The following is a 16,734-nucleotide window of genomic DNA, read 5'->3' as shown; positions in this document are numbered from 1 at the left end:
TTTTAAAATCTTTAAAACTTGCTTTCTTTTTTGAAAAATCTCCAAACAATGAAAGTTCAGCTTGGATCGAAGTTGCACGGAGCCCTTAAAAGGGACTTAAAAAAAAAAATGAAACGGGAAAAATTTTGCTCAAACTTTTGAGGTCGCTCTCGATTATTTCGCATTCTTCAAAGAAACTTTACATTCACTCACAAATGTTTTGCGAGAAAGTTTCTTGGAGGAACACAATCGTTTTGTGAGATAATGCAAATGTTTTGTAAGAGAAGGCAAATTTCTCTTAAAAGCAATACCAACAGCTGATTCAAAATAATCACCTGTGTTAACTTAAATGTGATCAGTAGGTCTCGTGCTGTTCTGGCCCAATCTTTATATGCATCTGCCCTCTAGTGGCCAGTAGTAAACTACAGTAATGTAACTCTTATTTTCTCTCCCCACAGCAAAGCAAGCTGGCCAAAGGAAGTTGCCCCCTGCTAGTCTTTGTCAATCCTAAAAGTGGTGGGTTAAAGGGCAGAGAGATCTTATACAGTTTCCGGAAACTACTAAACCCTCACCAAGTGTTTGAGCTGACCAGCGGAGGACCACTTCCTGGGTTAGTCCAACACTTATTTTGAATGAAGGATCATGTTGTGACTGGCAAATGAAGGAATGCTGCCATTTCCCTTCTCACATATGAGCGTTTGTATTGTACAGGCTGCACACGTTCAGGGACGTCCCTCACTTTCGTATCTTGGTCTGTGGAGGAGACGGCACAGTGGGATGGGTGCTGGGGGTTCTGGAGTCCATCCGGCACAAAATCACCTGTCGAGAGCCGGCAATCAGCATTATACCAATGGGCACCGGTAAATGATGGAGGGAATATTCCTAATTTAATTCTAGCTTGCTATATGTTTTACTAACTGTTAGCATCCATCGTCGTTTGGGTTCAGTTATGCTCTGTGTTTGGCAGGGAACGATCTGGCTCGGGTGTTGCGATGGGGGCCGGGCTACAGCGGCGAGGACCCCTACAACATCCTGCTGTCTGTGGACGAGGCAGAGGAAGTGGAAATGGACCGCTGGACAATTCTTCTGGATGCACAGGAATTGACAGAGGATGGCGAAGTGAATGGCTTCCTAGAGCCACCCAAGGTACATCACGAGTCCCCATATTACAATAAATATGATTTCTTCAATAGTAGGCCTATTTATTAATTTTTTAAAATAAAAGGAATATGATTTAATTAAACATTTTAATTATTTGTAATAATTTATGTAATTCATGCACTTATTATAATATATATTATGTCTTGGTTATCTATAATCAATATTTAATAGTAATATAGAATAATGAGAATATAATAATTATAATATTCATTAAACTTTCTATTTTTTATTTTGTAATGCAGTATTGTTTTTCTTCATTAAAATAAAATGTATATGATTTAATTTTAACATTTTAATTTTTGTAATAATGTATGTAATTCATGCACTTATTATAATTTATATTCTGTATTAACTATAATCATTATATAATAATAATAAGAATATAATTCATTATAATTCATTTATTTAGTAATGCAATTTTTTCTGTAATAAAATAAAATATATTTGATTTAATTTCACATTTTATTTGTAATAATTTATATAATTCATGCACTTATGATATATATTATGTATTAATTATCTATAATCAATATATTATAATAATAATAATAATAATAATAATAATAATAATAATAATAAAGCATAATATAATAAATCATAGGATTTTTTTTTGTGTGTGTGAAAAAAGCTCCACTTAGGAATTTTCCCACATGTGTAAGGTACTAGTGTGAAGAATCAGTCATAACTGGGTTAGCCTGTCTGTGTTTTAGATTGTGCACATGAATAATTATTTTGGGCTGGGAATTGACGCTGAGCTGAGTCTGGACTTTCATCATGCACGTGAGGAGGACCCAGACAAGTTTAATAGCAGGTGACTTGTTATTTTACCTCAAATGGGTGGCCATGTGACCCTCAATTTAGGTGAAGGTGGTCTCTGCCTAGGGTTTTTGATTTTGTCATTGTTCTCGCAGATTTCACAATAAAGGTGTGTACGTAAAGGTGGGCCTGCAGAAGTTGAGTCACACACGTAACCTTCATAAAGACATCAGCCTGCAGGTGGACAGACAGGACTTGGAACTGCCCAGTATAGAGGGACTGATATTCCTCAACATTCCCAGGTAAACACACACCAGTCTCACACAGAGGTGGTAAAGACGTTTGTTGTTGAAGGTTAAAGCTGCTGTATGTGTGTCTAGCTGGGGTTCTGGTGCTGACCTGTGGGGCTCAGACAGTGACTCTCGATTTGAGCGGCCCAGGATAGACGATGGGATGCTGGAGGTTGTGGGAGTTACTGGGGTTGTGCACATGGTGAGTTCTCGTGTGTTTTGTGTCACAAAATACAGTAAAACAAGAATATTGTGAAATATTATTGCAATTTACAATAACTGTGTTTTTTTTTATTGGAATATACTTTAAAATGCAATTTATATCTGATGCAAAGTTGAATTGTCAGCATCATTACTCCAATCTTCAGTGTCACATTATCCCTCAGAAATCATTCTAATATGCTGATTTACTACTCAAGAAACTTTTTTTTATTATCAATGCTGAAAACACTTGTGTTGCTTTATATTTTTGTGAAATCTGATAAAAAAAATAAAAAAATCCCAGTTCGATAAAACAGCATTTATTACCTAAATTAGAAACATTTTGTAACATTGTTTTGATTCATTGAATGTGTCCTTGTTGAATAAGAGTTAAGTAATTTATTAATTTTAGAAAATATATAATAATTTTTAATAAAAAAAAACTTGCTGACCCCAATTTTCATATTGTTTATATATATATATATATATATATATATATATATATATATATATATATATATATTAATAATAATAATAATAGTTTTTTTTCTTCAGGGTCAGGTTCAGAGTGGGCTGCGCTCTGGGATTCGTCTCGCTCAGGGCAGCTACATTCGTATCAGTGTGAACAAACCCATTCCAGTGCAGGTGGATGGAGAACCCTGGATACAATCACCTGGACAGATCATCATCTCCGCTGCGGGACCAAAGGTGCTTTTATATACTTCTAAACTCATTCATACCCCCTCATTGGCCTGGTTGCTTCAGTTCTTAGCAGCTCAGCAGTGTGAAGACAACACAACATTATGACGTAGAATATCTGAATTTAACACTGAAGAAAGGTCACAAAGAAAGCAACTACCTCGTTACTAAGAATGGCAGAAGAATTGTGAACGAAACCAAAGGTCATTCCCCTCCACCATTTTTGTGCATTTAAAATGGGTACATTCTCTATTTTAGGTGTGCATGCTGAGAAAGTCCAAGGCCAAGCAGAAGAAACAATCAGGCAGTTTGAAGGAAGGCCAGTCCAGCTCCCAGTGACGGTGGGCAGTGACAAAGCGCACAAACATTGCATTGACAGCCCTTTACTGTCAACGTGACAACATTTCTTTTAGTCTGTGCTCTGTTCTTTGTTACATTCTGGGTTGGTATCAATGCTACTTTAATTACTTTAGCTGAGGTATTACACAGACATCTCTATCATCTCATAGTCAGTAGCGTTCAAACCCTGTCTGACAATAGCACTGCAGTCTGTTACTCAGGACTTTAGCTGCCCTCAGCCTGGTTTTGCCTTAGATTCAAACTGGTGTAGATATATATATATATATTTTTGATTGCCAAACTTCATCTTGTTTTCAAAGGGGATATTGTCTTAAAGTAGTCAATCACTGAAAGGCTACAGTGCATATTAATAATCAGTAGTTAATCACATCATGTGCATCACAAATGCCAAAAAAATACACTTTTGTGAACATCACCAAGTTATGATCATCACTCCTCTTTCACATATGGCGGCCTTTTTGGTTTATGATACATACTTTGACTCACCTGGTCATTTTTCATCTTTATAATTATTACCTTTAATGTCTTACTTGAAGTTTATTTGCAATAGCAGCCCTCTAGTAGCTTTCTACAAGTATCTGAACCAAATGAATGCAGTATAAATGTACAAACCACTCCATTAAGAGCATATTTGATTGTATAAGTGTGTCGGGGAGAGATTGTTGTCTTTTGTATTTCAGTTTTGTAGCTTTTCTCAGCTGTGAGACTGTAGGCGCAATCATGCGCCTCACCAAAACGCGCGTAAACAAATTTGCCGTCATCACAGCCGTTTTGTAAAAGGCGGATTAATATTAATAGCTTTTCGAACATGTGTGGTACCGAAAAATACTGTGAAACGCTAAAGAGTTGTGGATTTTATGAAGGATGCATGTTTGTAAATTCCCATGCGATGTTTGTGGACACATGCACCACTTCTGGTGTTAATCGTAATATAATGCCGTATGATACTTGATAAAACAGTCCATGCAAGATCACGCAGCATATGTGGTATTTAACATGGTGCCAGTTAGTTTAACTGGTTATATGAACCTTTAAGCCGACATAAATTTATCATGTTCTGGTGAAAGCATCGATTTGTAAGTAAATACATTTGTTACTGTTTTCTGACATAGTCGTGTAAAGTTACTCATCCTATTGTAATGCCAAAACTAGAGGCGAGCGCAGTATTGTGATATACTGGCTAGTTTAAATATGCCGTCTGTACAGTGACTGGTCAGCCCTGGATTCATGAGGCTGGCCTTAGATTGTGTGTGTGTGATTGGTTAGACTCTCCAATCCCCATCGGTCTCGCATTATTGGCAGGCTGTTGCTCTGAAAACGTGCCGGACGCAGTGCGCAGCCTCAGATGTTTGACTTCATCTACCTCATCTCACCGGCACACATCACTTCAAGAATCAGGTTCTGCCAAGTTCTCCCAAAGACTTCATGGGTTGTGTCTGGGAATATTCGGAATAGGTCAAATAGGTCAGGTTGGACGCCTATTGAATTGACCAGATGAAAATGAAGCTGTGAGGGATAGATTTGCAGTCTTTACCACTTTATAAAGTAACTATATCATGTCACTTTTCACAGCTCACAACTTTCGAAACCGGTTTACGGAGGATTTGTATTTTCATCACCGTTGCAGCTAAACAGTCGTAGTACAATCCATTGAAGACACTGGACTTCTGTCACTCACAGCCTCGTTTTCATCCCTGGCAGAAATTAATTATGGCGCTACCGTAAGGTCTGTGATGATGAATATGGAAATCTGAACAAGATTAAACAGCACTGCATCTTGAAAAGGAAAAAAAAAATCAGCTAATTTGCTAAAAATACTTTAATATTAGGTCAATTTGAGTTACAATATATCACAAACTTTCCATCATGTACAGTTTTTCACAAAATAAAATATTAAAATCATATATATATATATATATATATATATATATAAACAGCTGACAACTGAACAATAGTTTAACCTTAACCTCAAATAAAGATAGGAATGTCTTTGTGACAGTTTTTCTGCTGATTAAGAGATAAAACAAGACTCCATCACTTTATAAATGTTTGTTGAAAGCAAAAATGCTACAAAATGCTAACATTTTGTTAGAAAGTGTGACATGCTAATAGTAAAACATACAGTTTTTTGGAGTCAGCAGCTCTAGTATTAATAAACAAGTATTAGCATTACCTAATATGGTGCAGTCCAGTGTTCTTTATAGTATGCCGGATGGTTTAGGTCTCAGTGGCTTTATTTTATTTCTAGTTCGAATCCAAGATGAAGATGCTGTATTCTCTCTCTTGTGTCGTTCTTTTGCCAGCGATGTGTACAGTGGTGATTTTCTGCATTAGTTGTGCCTGTTGACATGAAATCCCCTCGGGTTACGTGCTGTTCTGTTCTGTGGTGTGGTTTGACCCGATCTCTTCGTTTAGTGCCTCATATAAGTGCTTGCCGTATGTGTGTGATTAACTCTTGCCATTCTGTTTGTTCTGCTGGTTCAGTGACTATGAAGTAGAACCGTGCTGTTCTAGGTTTATTAGAGCTGATGTGCCTCCTAATTGGGTGAATCGCATGAAAACACATCCCAGTTCACCACAAAAATTCAAAAGAACAAAATTCTCAATTATATTAAATTTTGACATTCTTTTGATGACAATTTTGTTGTTGTTTTTCTTTAAATGTAATTCCCACTGGTGATCGACGTTAGATCTCTCTTTTTGTTTTTTGCATTAAAGAGAGTGCAACAATAACTACAATTCTGATAAATACTTGACGACAAGACCTTGAAAAAAAAAAAGACAAAATATCTTTAAGCAAAGTATCATTTCTTTTCTTTTTTTAGAATGAAATATGACCTTGTTTTGTGAGATTCACCCAATAACCTTGTTCAGTCAAAAAACAGTTTAAGATATTTTACCTCCTGGTGTGACTGAAGGTTTATGAATACTTCTTGTAAAGTGGGTTTAATTATAAATGTATATTTTTGGAGAGAAAATGTTTTTGATTTGATCTGTAAATATATTGCACTGACTGTACGGTTTTAAAGATGCTTTTAAGTGTACATTGTGTTTAATGAATATTAAATAACTAAATGTATAGATATATTATGGATGTCCAATGAAAAAAAGAAAAACATAAATTTGACTTTTTAATACAGTTCTGTTCTGTCTTTTTATTTTGCATGATTTCAGAAGCCATAAATCACTCTGTGCCTTCTTTTCTACAAAACATGATTAGTAGGTCAGTTATTTACAATGGTATAAAATGTCTAGAATTATATATATATATATTGAGAATAATCAGCTTACACAAATCATCAAATGATTTTACTCCTAAAGATTTTCAAGTTTCCACAGTATAAATGATTTTAAAATAGTATGAAGTAGTATCTTCTCAAATAAATAGCTTAAATGAGAGAATGATCTGGAGTGGGCACAGAATTGAGGGCTCAGCCCAGGCTAATGTTCCCACCATACAATGTGATGAGAAGAATCATGGCAAAACCTGACAGCATTCCTGCGTTCTGGATCGCAAAGAAAATGAGATCGTCCTTCGTGCTCTGCACTTGTTCACTAGCAATCATGTTCATTTCAGGCAGCTATGTGTGAGAGAGAAAGATGGTCAGTATTTGCTCAGCTAACACAGATTCGTGTTTCATTTAGGCATTAAGAGTGGAACCAAAGTCATTTTCTACTCATTTTAATCCTAAATAAATTAAAAATGAAGCAAGAAATTTGACAAAAGTGGTAAAATAAGATTTCTTATTCAGCTCCGATAATGTGGGAAAAACCCTAAATATATTTTTACTTCATAAGTAAAAATGAAAGCATTGAAATGCGTTTCCTTTTTACAAGTTTAAGGGTCAGAACTATTTATTTTTTTATGTTTTTAAAAGAAGTCTTTTAGGCTCACCAAAGCTGCATCTATTTGATCAAAAATACTGTAACAACTGAAATATTAAAATAAGTGTTTATACTATTTTTTTTATACATATATATATATTTAAAAATATAATTTATTTATGTGATGTCATTATTCTTTAGTGTCATGTGATCCTTCAGAAAGCATTCTAATGTTCTGATTTGCTCCTCAAGAAACATTATTATGAACAATTGTGCTACTTAATATTTTTGTGGAATACTTTTATTTTTTTTCAGGATTCTTGAAAAAGAAAATTCAAAAGAACAGCATTTATTTCACTACAAATATATATATATATATATATATATATATATATATATATATATATATATATATATATATATTATTTTTAGCTTGTTTTTGGCTTGTTTTCCTGTACAAATATAAAAGAAATCTTTCTTTCTGAAAAATGTATGTTTATGTTTAATACAAGAAAAAAAGATCTGACAGTGGGGTTAGAAAAATAAAATTCTAATTCTAACCCACACTGCTCTTACCATATCAGCCAAGGAAATGTAAAGGAACATGCCGCCAGCAAAGGCAAAGATGACACTGGGTGCAAAAGTGCTACCCAACAAGATGCCCAGGACCAGACCCACGTAGCAGGACATAGCAGACAGCAGGTTGAAGAAGGCGGCCTGAGGAATACTCAATCCAGCGTTCAGCAGGATGATGAAGTCACCTACAGGGGGAGACAGAACACAAATGTGCTTCACATGTTGTTGTTGTTTTGTTTTTTTCCATTAAGGTCAACATTCAAAGGGCAGTAGTCACAGAGGTAGTGTGGCAGAGGGGTTAAAGGTCAGAACTGACAACATTTCCGGTTGGGTAAAGAGTCTGTATTTCTCTTACCCAGCTCATGAGGGAATTCCTCACAGACGATAGCGATAGAAGTGCTAAAGCCGCTGAGAATAGACACGGTGAACGAGGCGCCGATGGCCAGTCCGTCAATGAAGTTGTGTAGAGCATCGCTCAGGGAAATCATCCATGCCACCGTCTTTACATTGGCCAGCCGCTGTCTCCCTCTGAGCCATCTGCAAGTGTGCTGCAACGACGTTCACGTATTAAAACCTCATTTCATACTATAACAACATTACTGTACCCTCTTGAGCTTCAACCCTGGCTTCATATTACAAATACTATTTACTTTTAGCCCCGAGGTCTAACTTTTTGTATTGTTGGAGTGTCAAAAAGACGATCCCAAGCATGGTGCTTGTGATGTAGGTCAAAGAGCAGAAGACAATCTTGTTTCTGCTGGCAGATGTGACAGATGAAAGCAAACACAGCTGTGTGTGTGTGTCTCTACAGTTGGACTGACCAAATTCTTAATTCTGTACAAAAAAAAACCCCTGCTTTTAAAACTAGTCATGTCGTGTTACATTCTAACAACACTTGAAGACTGGGGGCTTTCAAATAACTATTTGAAGGAGTACTGTTATCACATTACCCAAGATTCTGGTTTAACCATTGACCACAGTGTGATGTTACACTTAATAGTGCAATAGCCTAGTTGTCATGACAAACTATTGGTATTATCTCTATTTGATAATGGCAGACACTTTCAAGTAATCTTAAATTGATTACTGTTGTGATAATCAGTATTTAAAGATATCATAACAATTTGAGGTGTTTGCTAGTCCAAGCATTACTGATACAATTAGCAATTAATTTGATGCATAACTTTTCCTGCACAGTTTGTTCCGCAGACATTAATGTTCATGTGGCTTGTTGGGGAGAAGGTTGCACAAAAGTAGAAAATCACACACATTCAAGGAGGTTCCTGAGCCCTTTATAGAGACCAGACTATCATAGACTTGAGGAGGTGGGCTCTTTAAGAGCATGCAACCACCCAGCACACCTTAGTAACCACAAAGTACTTCCTTGGCATCCTGTTTTTAGCCTGGACAAGCACCACAATGTTACAATTTTTACTACTATATATATATATATATATATATATATATATATATATATATATATATATATATATACAATATTTCTTTAACTAGTTTTACCTTCATTTTAAGTCGGAATGGCTTGCATATTTAGATTTACACTTCTTCTCAAAAGTTCGGGGTTGGGAAGATTTTTTAATTGGTAAGATGGCTTAAAAAGAAACCTCTTATGCTTAAAAAGGCTGCATTTATAATATATATATATATATATATATATATATATATATATATATATATATAGTTGAAAAGCAATATTGTGAAATATTATTTCACTTTAAAAATGAATGTTTAAATATGTGTTTTAATTCCTGTGATGCAAAGCTGAATATTCAGTCTTCAGTGTAACATGACCTTTCAGAAATCATTTTGTATGATGATTTACTGCTTAAACAAAAAAGTTATAAAAAAAATAAATAAACATATCTTATTATTATCAAAGTTGAAAGTTACTATTTTTGTGGTATAATATATATCATCTATAATATTTTTGTGGAAACTGACACATTTTATTTAGGTTTGACGAAAATAAAGTTCAAATGGCATATTTAAAATGGAAATATTTTTGCTGTCACTTTTGATTTAATCTTTAAAAAAAAAAAATCCTATGAACCCCAAACTTGGTAACATTATTTACTAAAAGTTAAGTTATAATATAAAATAAGTTATACTATTTTCATATTATAATTGTATCAGTAAGCAACCATAAAACAATCCCATTAGTGAGGTTTGCATGGACAAAAATGTAGTTTTACTATAGTTAATTTACCATTTCATATTTTAGTTTCATTTCATGTGGGAATAGATTAGTATATCCAAACTGTTAGCTATTTTTATACTGTTAGGCCATATATTTAGGCCGCTCACATATCTCTTGGCATTACTTGTAGTTTTGTGAGACCTGACCAGTTGTACCTGCTGCACTGGAGGGTCAGAGGTCATGCTGGCTTTGTCGCTATTGGCAGAGTCCACCGTACTGATGACGCCGTTCTGTTGGACCCCCTCTGAGGGCTGGAAGTGACTGTGTCCATGGCCATGCTGAGGTTCAAAAGTCAAACATATGATTACTGTATATGGTGTTAAAGAACATACACACTAATACACAACATATCTGACATGTACCATTAAGGAAGCTCGGCCATGTGCTTGCTGTTAATTAGAATTATATATAGGTGCATCTCAATAAATTAGAATGTTGTGAAAAAGTTCATTTTTTTCAGTAATTTAACTCAAACTGTTAAATGTTGTGTATTAAATAAATTCAATGCACACAGAACGAAGTAGTTTAAATCTTTGGTTCCTTTAATTGTGATGATTTTGGGTCACATTTAACAAAAACCCACCAATTAATCTCAACAAATTAGAATACTTCATAAGACCAATAAAAACATTTTTAGTTAATTGTAGGCCTTCTGGAAAGTATGTTCATTTACTGTACATGTACTCAATACTTGTTAGGTGCATGGAGGTGATCAGTTTGTGGCACTGCTGAGGTGGTTTGGGAGCCCAGGTTTCTTTGACCGTGACCTTCAGCTCATCTGCATTTTTTGGTCTCTTGTTTCTCATTTTCCTCTTGACAATACCCCACAGATTCTCTCTGGGGTTCAGGTCTGGTGAGTTTGCTGGCCAGTCAAGCACACCGACATCATGGTCATTTAACCAACTTTTGGGGCTTTTGGCAGTGTGGGCAGATGCCAAATCCTGCTGGAAAATGAAAGCATGAAGTTCTCCGAAATGTCTTGGTAAACGGATGCAGGTGACTTTGGTTTTCAAAAGACACAATGGACCAACACCAGCAGATGAAATTGCACCCAAAATTATCACAGACTGTGGGAACTTAACACTGGACTTCAAGCAACCTGGGCTATGAGTTTCTCCACCCTTCCTCCAAACTCTAGGATCTTGGTTTCCAAATGAAATACAAAACTTGCTCTCATCTGAAAACAGGACTTTGGACCACTGGGTAACAGTCCAGTTCTTCTTCTCCTTAGCCCATGTAAGATGCCTCTGTATTGTCTGTGGATCAGCAGATTCATTGACACATCTGTGTGTGGTGGCTCATGATGCCTTGACTCCAGCCTCAGTCCATTCCTTGTGAAGTTCACTCAAATTCTTGAATCAATTTTGCTTGACAATCCTCATAAGGCTGCGGTTCTCTCGGTTGGTTGTGCATATTTTTCTTCCATGCTTTTTCCTTCCACTCAACTTTTTGTTAACATGCTTGGATACAGCACTCTCTGTACAGCCATTGCCTTCTTTGGCAATTAATGTTTGTGGCTTAACATTATTGTGAAGGGTGTCAATGATTGTCTTCTGGACTGTCAGCAGTCTTCACCGTGACTACGTTTACAAGCTGTTCAAATTCGGGTTATGGTCAGGTTAAGGTCACTATTCGGGTTTCTGAAACATTCGGGATAACCCGTTTACATGCGTGAGCAGAGAGAGTTACTCCTGTATACATGGAATGTGTAATCAGTCGCCAATATCCCGATGTAAACGGCGACGCACGGTTAGCATCTGGACGTAAGACGCAAGACGCGTCATTTCCGATTCTTCTTCCTGTATCCAAAGACTCAAAAGACCAAGATTCCTTGCGAACAGAACATGCGCAGAACACACATTTTGATGGGGATATGCCGAAACGCGTTTACAAGACCAAATATTCGGGTTAGAAAAGGGGTACCCCAGGGATAATATCCCGTTTTTTTTTTTTTTGCTGGTGTTTACATAGCCGTGCGCGACCGGGTTATTGCTAATATCCCGGTTTTGAACGGGTTATTGGCTGCATGTAAACGTAGTCCATGATTGTGTAACTTAGTGAACCAAACTGAAAGACCATTTTGAAGGCTCAGGAAACCTTTGCAGGTGTTTTGAGTTGATTAGCACATCACCATATTCTAATCAGTTGAGATAGTGATTGATGGGTTTTTGTTAAATGGGAGCCAAAATCATCACAATTAATAGAACCAAAGACTTAAGGTCATTGCAAATGTCTGAAATTTGCATGAGAAATTTTCGCACGTCAAAAAAATTTGTTCGACCTCACGTTTTGTCAATCATGCTTGCACACTGCCTCCGAAACTTTCGTCCTTCAAAAAAAAAAATTTGGTACAGGTTTGATTTTCTGCGTTTTTCGCATCCGTAAAATATAGACTGTATAAAAACACATTTTGAGAGATGTTTTGACAACTCAGAGCCACTGTAAAACTGCCGTCAATCATGGTGAATGAATCACCAGTTCTCAAATACCTAACCAATTATATATCCAAATGTTATTGTATCAAAAATACTACAAATATTATTATATCACAGTTAGAATTATAGCACACCAAGTCCCTGTAAACAGTGTGTGTGTGTGTGCGCGTGTGGGTCCATACTGCCAGTCTCTGTTCAGGATCAATTTATGCATGGAAATTGGTGGTCTTCTTTTTAATATGTGGCTCCAGTATCGCTCACAAAACATCAAACTGAGCCACTGAAAACCTGAAGTAAACTTTAAATCGGTCTGGATAATCCCACAGCTCCTCGATAAGGAGGTGGAATTCTTCTTCCTCTCTACGTGATCGCAGTAGTGGATGGACCCAATATTTCCCCTTTCTTTTTCTCTTTTTAAGACAGAGGACAAAAAAAAAAAAAAAAAAAAAATCATCCTCACTACTTGAAAACATGATTTTGTATTGTTTTGCGTTTTTTTCCCGTAACATTCATTAATACGCATCAGACTCAGTGTGCAAGGTCTCTGTGCATGACAAATGTTTCGGATCACAAATACGATTTTTACAGGAAAATTTCGGACTCAGTGTGCAATGACCTTTAAATCTACTTCAGTCTGTGTGCATCGAATTTATTTAAAACACGAGTTTCACAATTTGAGTTTAATAACTGCAATGAACTTTTCCACGACATTCTAATTTGAGATGCACCTGTATGTGTATTAACTATGAGATAATATACAGTCAATAAATCATTATCTCAAAATAAAAATTTTATAACCCTGAAGGAGTTGTTTTATCGATAATGACCTGCTAACTGTGCACTACCCTGCTCACTATCCTATGCATCTACTGTATTTATCAATTATGCTATATTGGTTTGAGTGTAAATATTTTATTACATATGGAAAAGTTTGCATAGTGAAATATCATTTTATGAGACTATTTGGCAGCAGAATGCTTTGACTTACCGATTTTAATTGTGCATTTTATTATTGTAAATTAGTTTTAAATTATTTAAAGACAACTAAATTAATAAAGATATCACGTGAATTGAGTTCTCAATGTTCAGTCTTCATAATCCTGAGATGAACCCACCTCATGTTCTGGTTTCAGGACTATCCTCAGGATTTTTTCAGTGACGTACAGCACATAGAATCCACCAAAGATTCCAATAGATTGGAAAATGTAACCATCTGTTTTTGGGTCAAACCCAAAGGCCTGTTCAATTAGAGGATTTAATCATGTAATCATATGTGTATGAGCAAGTTAAACTATATACCCAGAGTTCCTCGTGTACACATACACTTTATTAGTTAAAAGTTAAACTGCAAACCCAAAATAAATACTACAACATGTGTTTACTGCAAAACGAACATCACGTCATGCAACGATCATGTCATCACATATCAAGAAATGTCTGCACTTTTCTAGAAAATAAACCTGAATTAATAAGTCCAGTTCAAAGAGCATTTAGCATTTTAGAATTGTGTACCGGTAATCACTGTAAGCATAAATAATCTGCATCAGCATCATGGTGCTGATAAGACCGCAATTAAAGATGTGAAATAGTAGCTTATCAGTTGGAGGTTGACTTCATGGCTTCTATGAAGCAAGAATAAACCAGTGTAGGTAACTGGGTTAATAATCCCGTTGAGCCACCAATGTGACCGTCAACAACCTCTTGGAAGACTGTCCTAAACTGACCTGAGGAAAGCTTTCAGAAGACTAATGCAAACTTTGAACAATGAAAAGAAACTGAGAAATGGAAAAGCAGTTGACCTCAGGTATAAGTTGGAGAGCAGCATTGGAGAAGAGCGTGCCTACTGCCAGACCTATGAAGTAGGAGAGCACTTTTGGGAAGTAGGGCTTTTTAGTTACAGGAATGAGAGTCAGACCCAGCAGTGAGGCCAGATTAATGATGGTAACAGCCAAGAAGCCAAATCCCCATACTGTGTGCAAAAAGAAAGGGCAAAGCTCACACAGCTAAAATTAGGCATGAGGGTAAATCACATTTCACAAAAAAAAAAAAAAAAAAAAAAAAAAAAAAAAAGCTTTGTGATGTTAAGGCAACAAATCATAATTGTCTGTAATCTATTTTATTCTCAAAAGTGATTTTCAAGACTTTATTACGATTACTCGATTATACTGATATACAGCATTGTTTTAAAAATTAAGAAAGCAGTGTAAAAATAATATATGTACAAAAATATGAATTCATGTAGTGTTTGTTTAAATAAAGAAAATTGTGTTTTGCATAGTTTTTATGACATTTTCATTACTGTTAACCAGAATATTTTTACTCTATTATAGTAAAATATTTTGCATACTTTGCATTTAGTGTTTTAGTATCATTGAGATACTATTATAGTTTTTATAAATAGTTTGAATTGTTATATATATATATAGTTTTTTTTTAATGCATAGATTTTAGCTTTGCAACATAATTAAGACAATTATTCTCAATACATTATTCATAACATTATTCTCAATACAGTAAATTTTTACTTTTATAGTAAAAAAATACATTTTTTTTATTTAAACAAGTTTACATTTTTTTATTTAAATGAGCATAAAAGCTGTACAGAAATAACACTAATACAAAAGTTCTTTTGCAAAAAAATAAGATTTTTGCTTTATAACATCATTTTTATGAAATTGCATTATTCTCTAATGTGATTTTTATTACTGTAATCAAAAACTATAGAATACCATCTTCTATAGAGACTTTGTTTTGCATTAAGTTAATAAAGTTAATTTTTTTATTTAATTTTTTAAGCAGCTAAACACAATTGCTTGTAACTGCAGTTATACATCAGGAGAAAGGTCTTTGACAACTGTAGACTTGAAAGTTAAAATATGAAGAAGTATTCAGCAGATGAAGACTCACCACGAAGATCAGTGTCACGGTGCAGCGGAGGTTCAGTTGAACAGGGTGGCAGTACAGCTTGGTTGAGCAGAGCTGGACAGACAGTGACCAGATGCTCCTCTGTCAGCTGAGAGAGGTTCTGAAGCCCATAGTGCACCAGAATATCTGCTCCAGACACGCACTGATAAACAGAGACAGAAATCAATGAGACAGGATTGAGAATGACAAACCTTTTTCAAATTATACAGTTTTTGTGTATGCTCTCTAATGTAGCTTGTGCCTAAAATATAAAATGTGAAATATTATTTACAAGTTTAGTAAACAACTTTTAGTAACTAAAGTTACCAGATTACCTGAGCATGCAGAGGAATGTCTGGATCCAACTTGTCTTGCACAATAGTCTCCAATAATCTGTTAATGCCACTGATATCCAGTGAACCGTTTTCTCCGTAAACAGCCACAATATCCTTCACGAAAACCTGCTGCAGAGAGCTGGCTCTTAATCCTGAGATTACAGTTATTAGAAAGCCTATGAACACATGAGGAAAAGATTTGGGAATGCCTGCCATGCTTACAGACCACACGTTTCAGTCTGAAGCGAGCAGAATGGAGCAAAAGCAGCGAGAGTTTGAGCGTCTTCTGGAGATTATCCAGGGAGCAGAGGACACAGTCTGACTCGAACACAAAACAGCAGCAAGCAAAGTTGCATATTAAGAACAAAGATAAAAAAAAAAAAAAACGATTAAAGTAATTAATTATTTCTCTAAACTATTCGTATCCTCGGTGACCTGTCGCTCCTCCATTCGGCACCCAGCCAACCTTGATAAACTCCGCTTGTTTCACCCACAAGTAAACTAGTCCTGCGGTCAAAACATCTCGACTGGAATCCAGCAGAAGGGGCTTCATCAAGGCAATTATTTTGATATGAGATTGAATACAAATTAATTTACACTAAAGTAACTTTTGCAAGACACTACAGGCTAATTTTCCAGCTAGTTAGTTAACTGAGTGAACAACAGCATGTGAATAAATGCGCCGTGCTCAATTCATAACCTGGCAAACATTGCACAATTTATTGATTGTAGGCGGGACGTGGGCGGAGCCCGCATGTAATTACGATGCTTTTCCATGTGCATATATATATATATATATATATATATATATATATATATATATATATATATATATATATATATATATATATATTATATATATATATATATATATATATATATATATATATATATATATATATATATATATATATATATATATATATATATATATATATACGGTACGTGTGTGTGTGTGTGCGTGCGTTTGCCCATTCTGTCAATTGTAAAATTTGTAA

At 35.4% G+C, this 16,734-nt stretch overlaps 2 protein-coding genes across 2 annotated transcripts in view; one reads left to right on the top strand and one right to left on the bottom strand.

Moving 5' to 3' along the window:
* LOC128027606 (diacylglycerol kinase theta) overlaps positions 1 to 6,585 on the top strand; it is a 30,041-nt gene extending 23,456 nt beyond the window's left edge. The window contains exons 16-23 of the mRNA XM_052615370.1: positions 438 to 589; positions 691 to 839; positions 947 to 1,125; positions 1,851 to 1,951; positions 2,052 to 2,198; positions 2,277 to 2,388; positions 2,943 to 3,095; positions 3,345 to 6,585. Of these exons, the coding sequence (XP_052471330.1) occupies positions 438 to 589; positions 691 to 839; positions 947 to 1,125; positions 1,851 to 1,951; positions 2,052 to 2,198; positions 2,277 to 2,388; positions 2,943 to 3,095; positions 3,345 to 3,425 (1,074 nt within the window). The 3' untranslated portion in view covers positions 3,426 to 6,585. The remainder of the gene's footprint in view (positions 1 to 437; positions 590 to 690; positions 840 to 946; positions 1,126 to 1,850; positions 1,952 to 2,051; positions 2,199 to 2,276; positions 2,389 to 2,942; positions 3,096 to 3,344) is intronic.
* LOC128027607 (metal cation symporter ZIP8) lies at positions 6,565 to 16,448 on the bottom strand. Its single transcript, XM_052615371.1, has 8 exons — positions 15,737 to 16,448; positions 15,405 to 15,564; positions 14,297 to 14,466; positions 13,613 to 13,735; positions 10,218 to 10,340; positions 8,203 to 8,395; positions 7,848 to 8,032; positions 6,565 to 7,027 (listed from the first exon to the last, which is right to left on the bottom strand). Exons 1-8 carry the CDS (start codon positions 15,950 to 15,952, stop codon positions 6,878 to 6,880), a joined length of 1,320 nt encoding a protein of 439 aa, XP_052471331.1. The 5' UTR covers positions 15,953 to 16,448; the 3' UTR covers positions 6,565 to 6,877.
* Between the last annotated feature and the right edge of the window lie 286 nt (positions 16,449 to 16,734).

The sequence above is a fragment of the Carassius gibelio genome, chromosome A14, assembly GCF_023724105.1.
Source record: "Carassius gibelio isolate Cgi1373 ecotype wild population from Czech Republic chromosome A14, carGib1.2-hapl.c, whole genome shotgun sequence".
Lineage (NCBI taxonomy): Eukaryota > Metazoa > Chordata > Actinopteri > Cypriniformes > Cyprinidae > Carassius > Carassius gibelio.
This window is presented reverse-complemented; position numbering and strand designations above follow the sequence as displayed.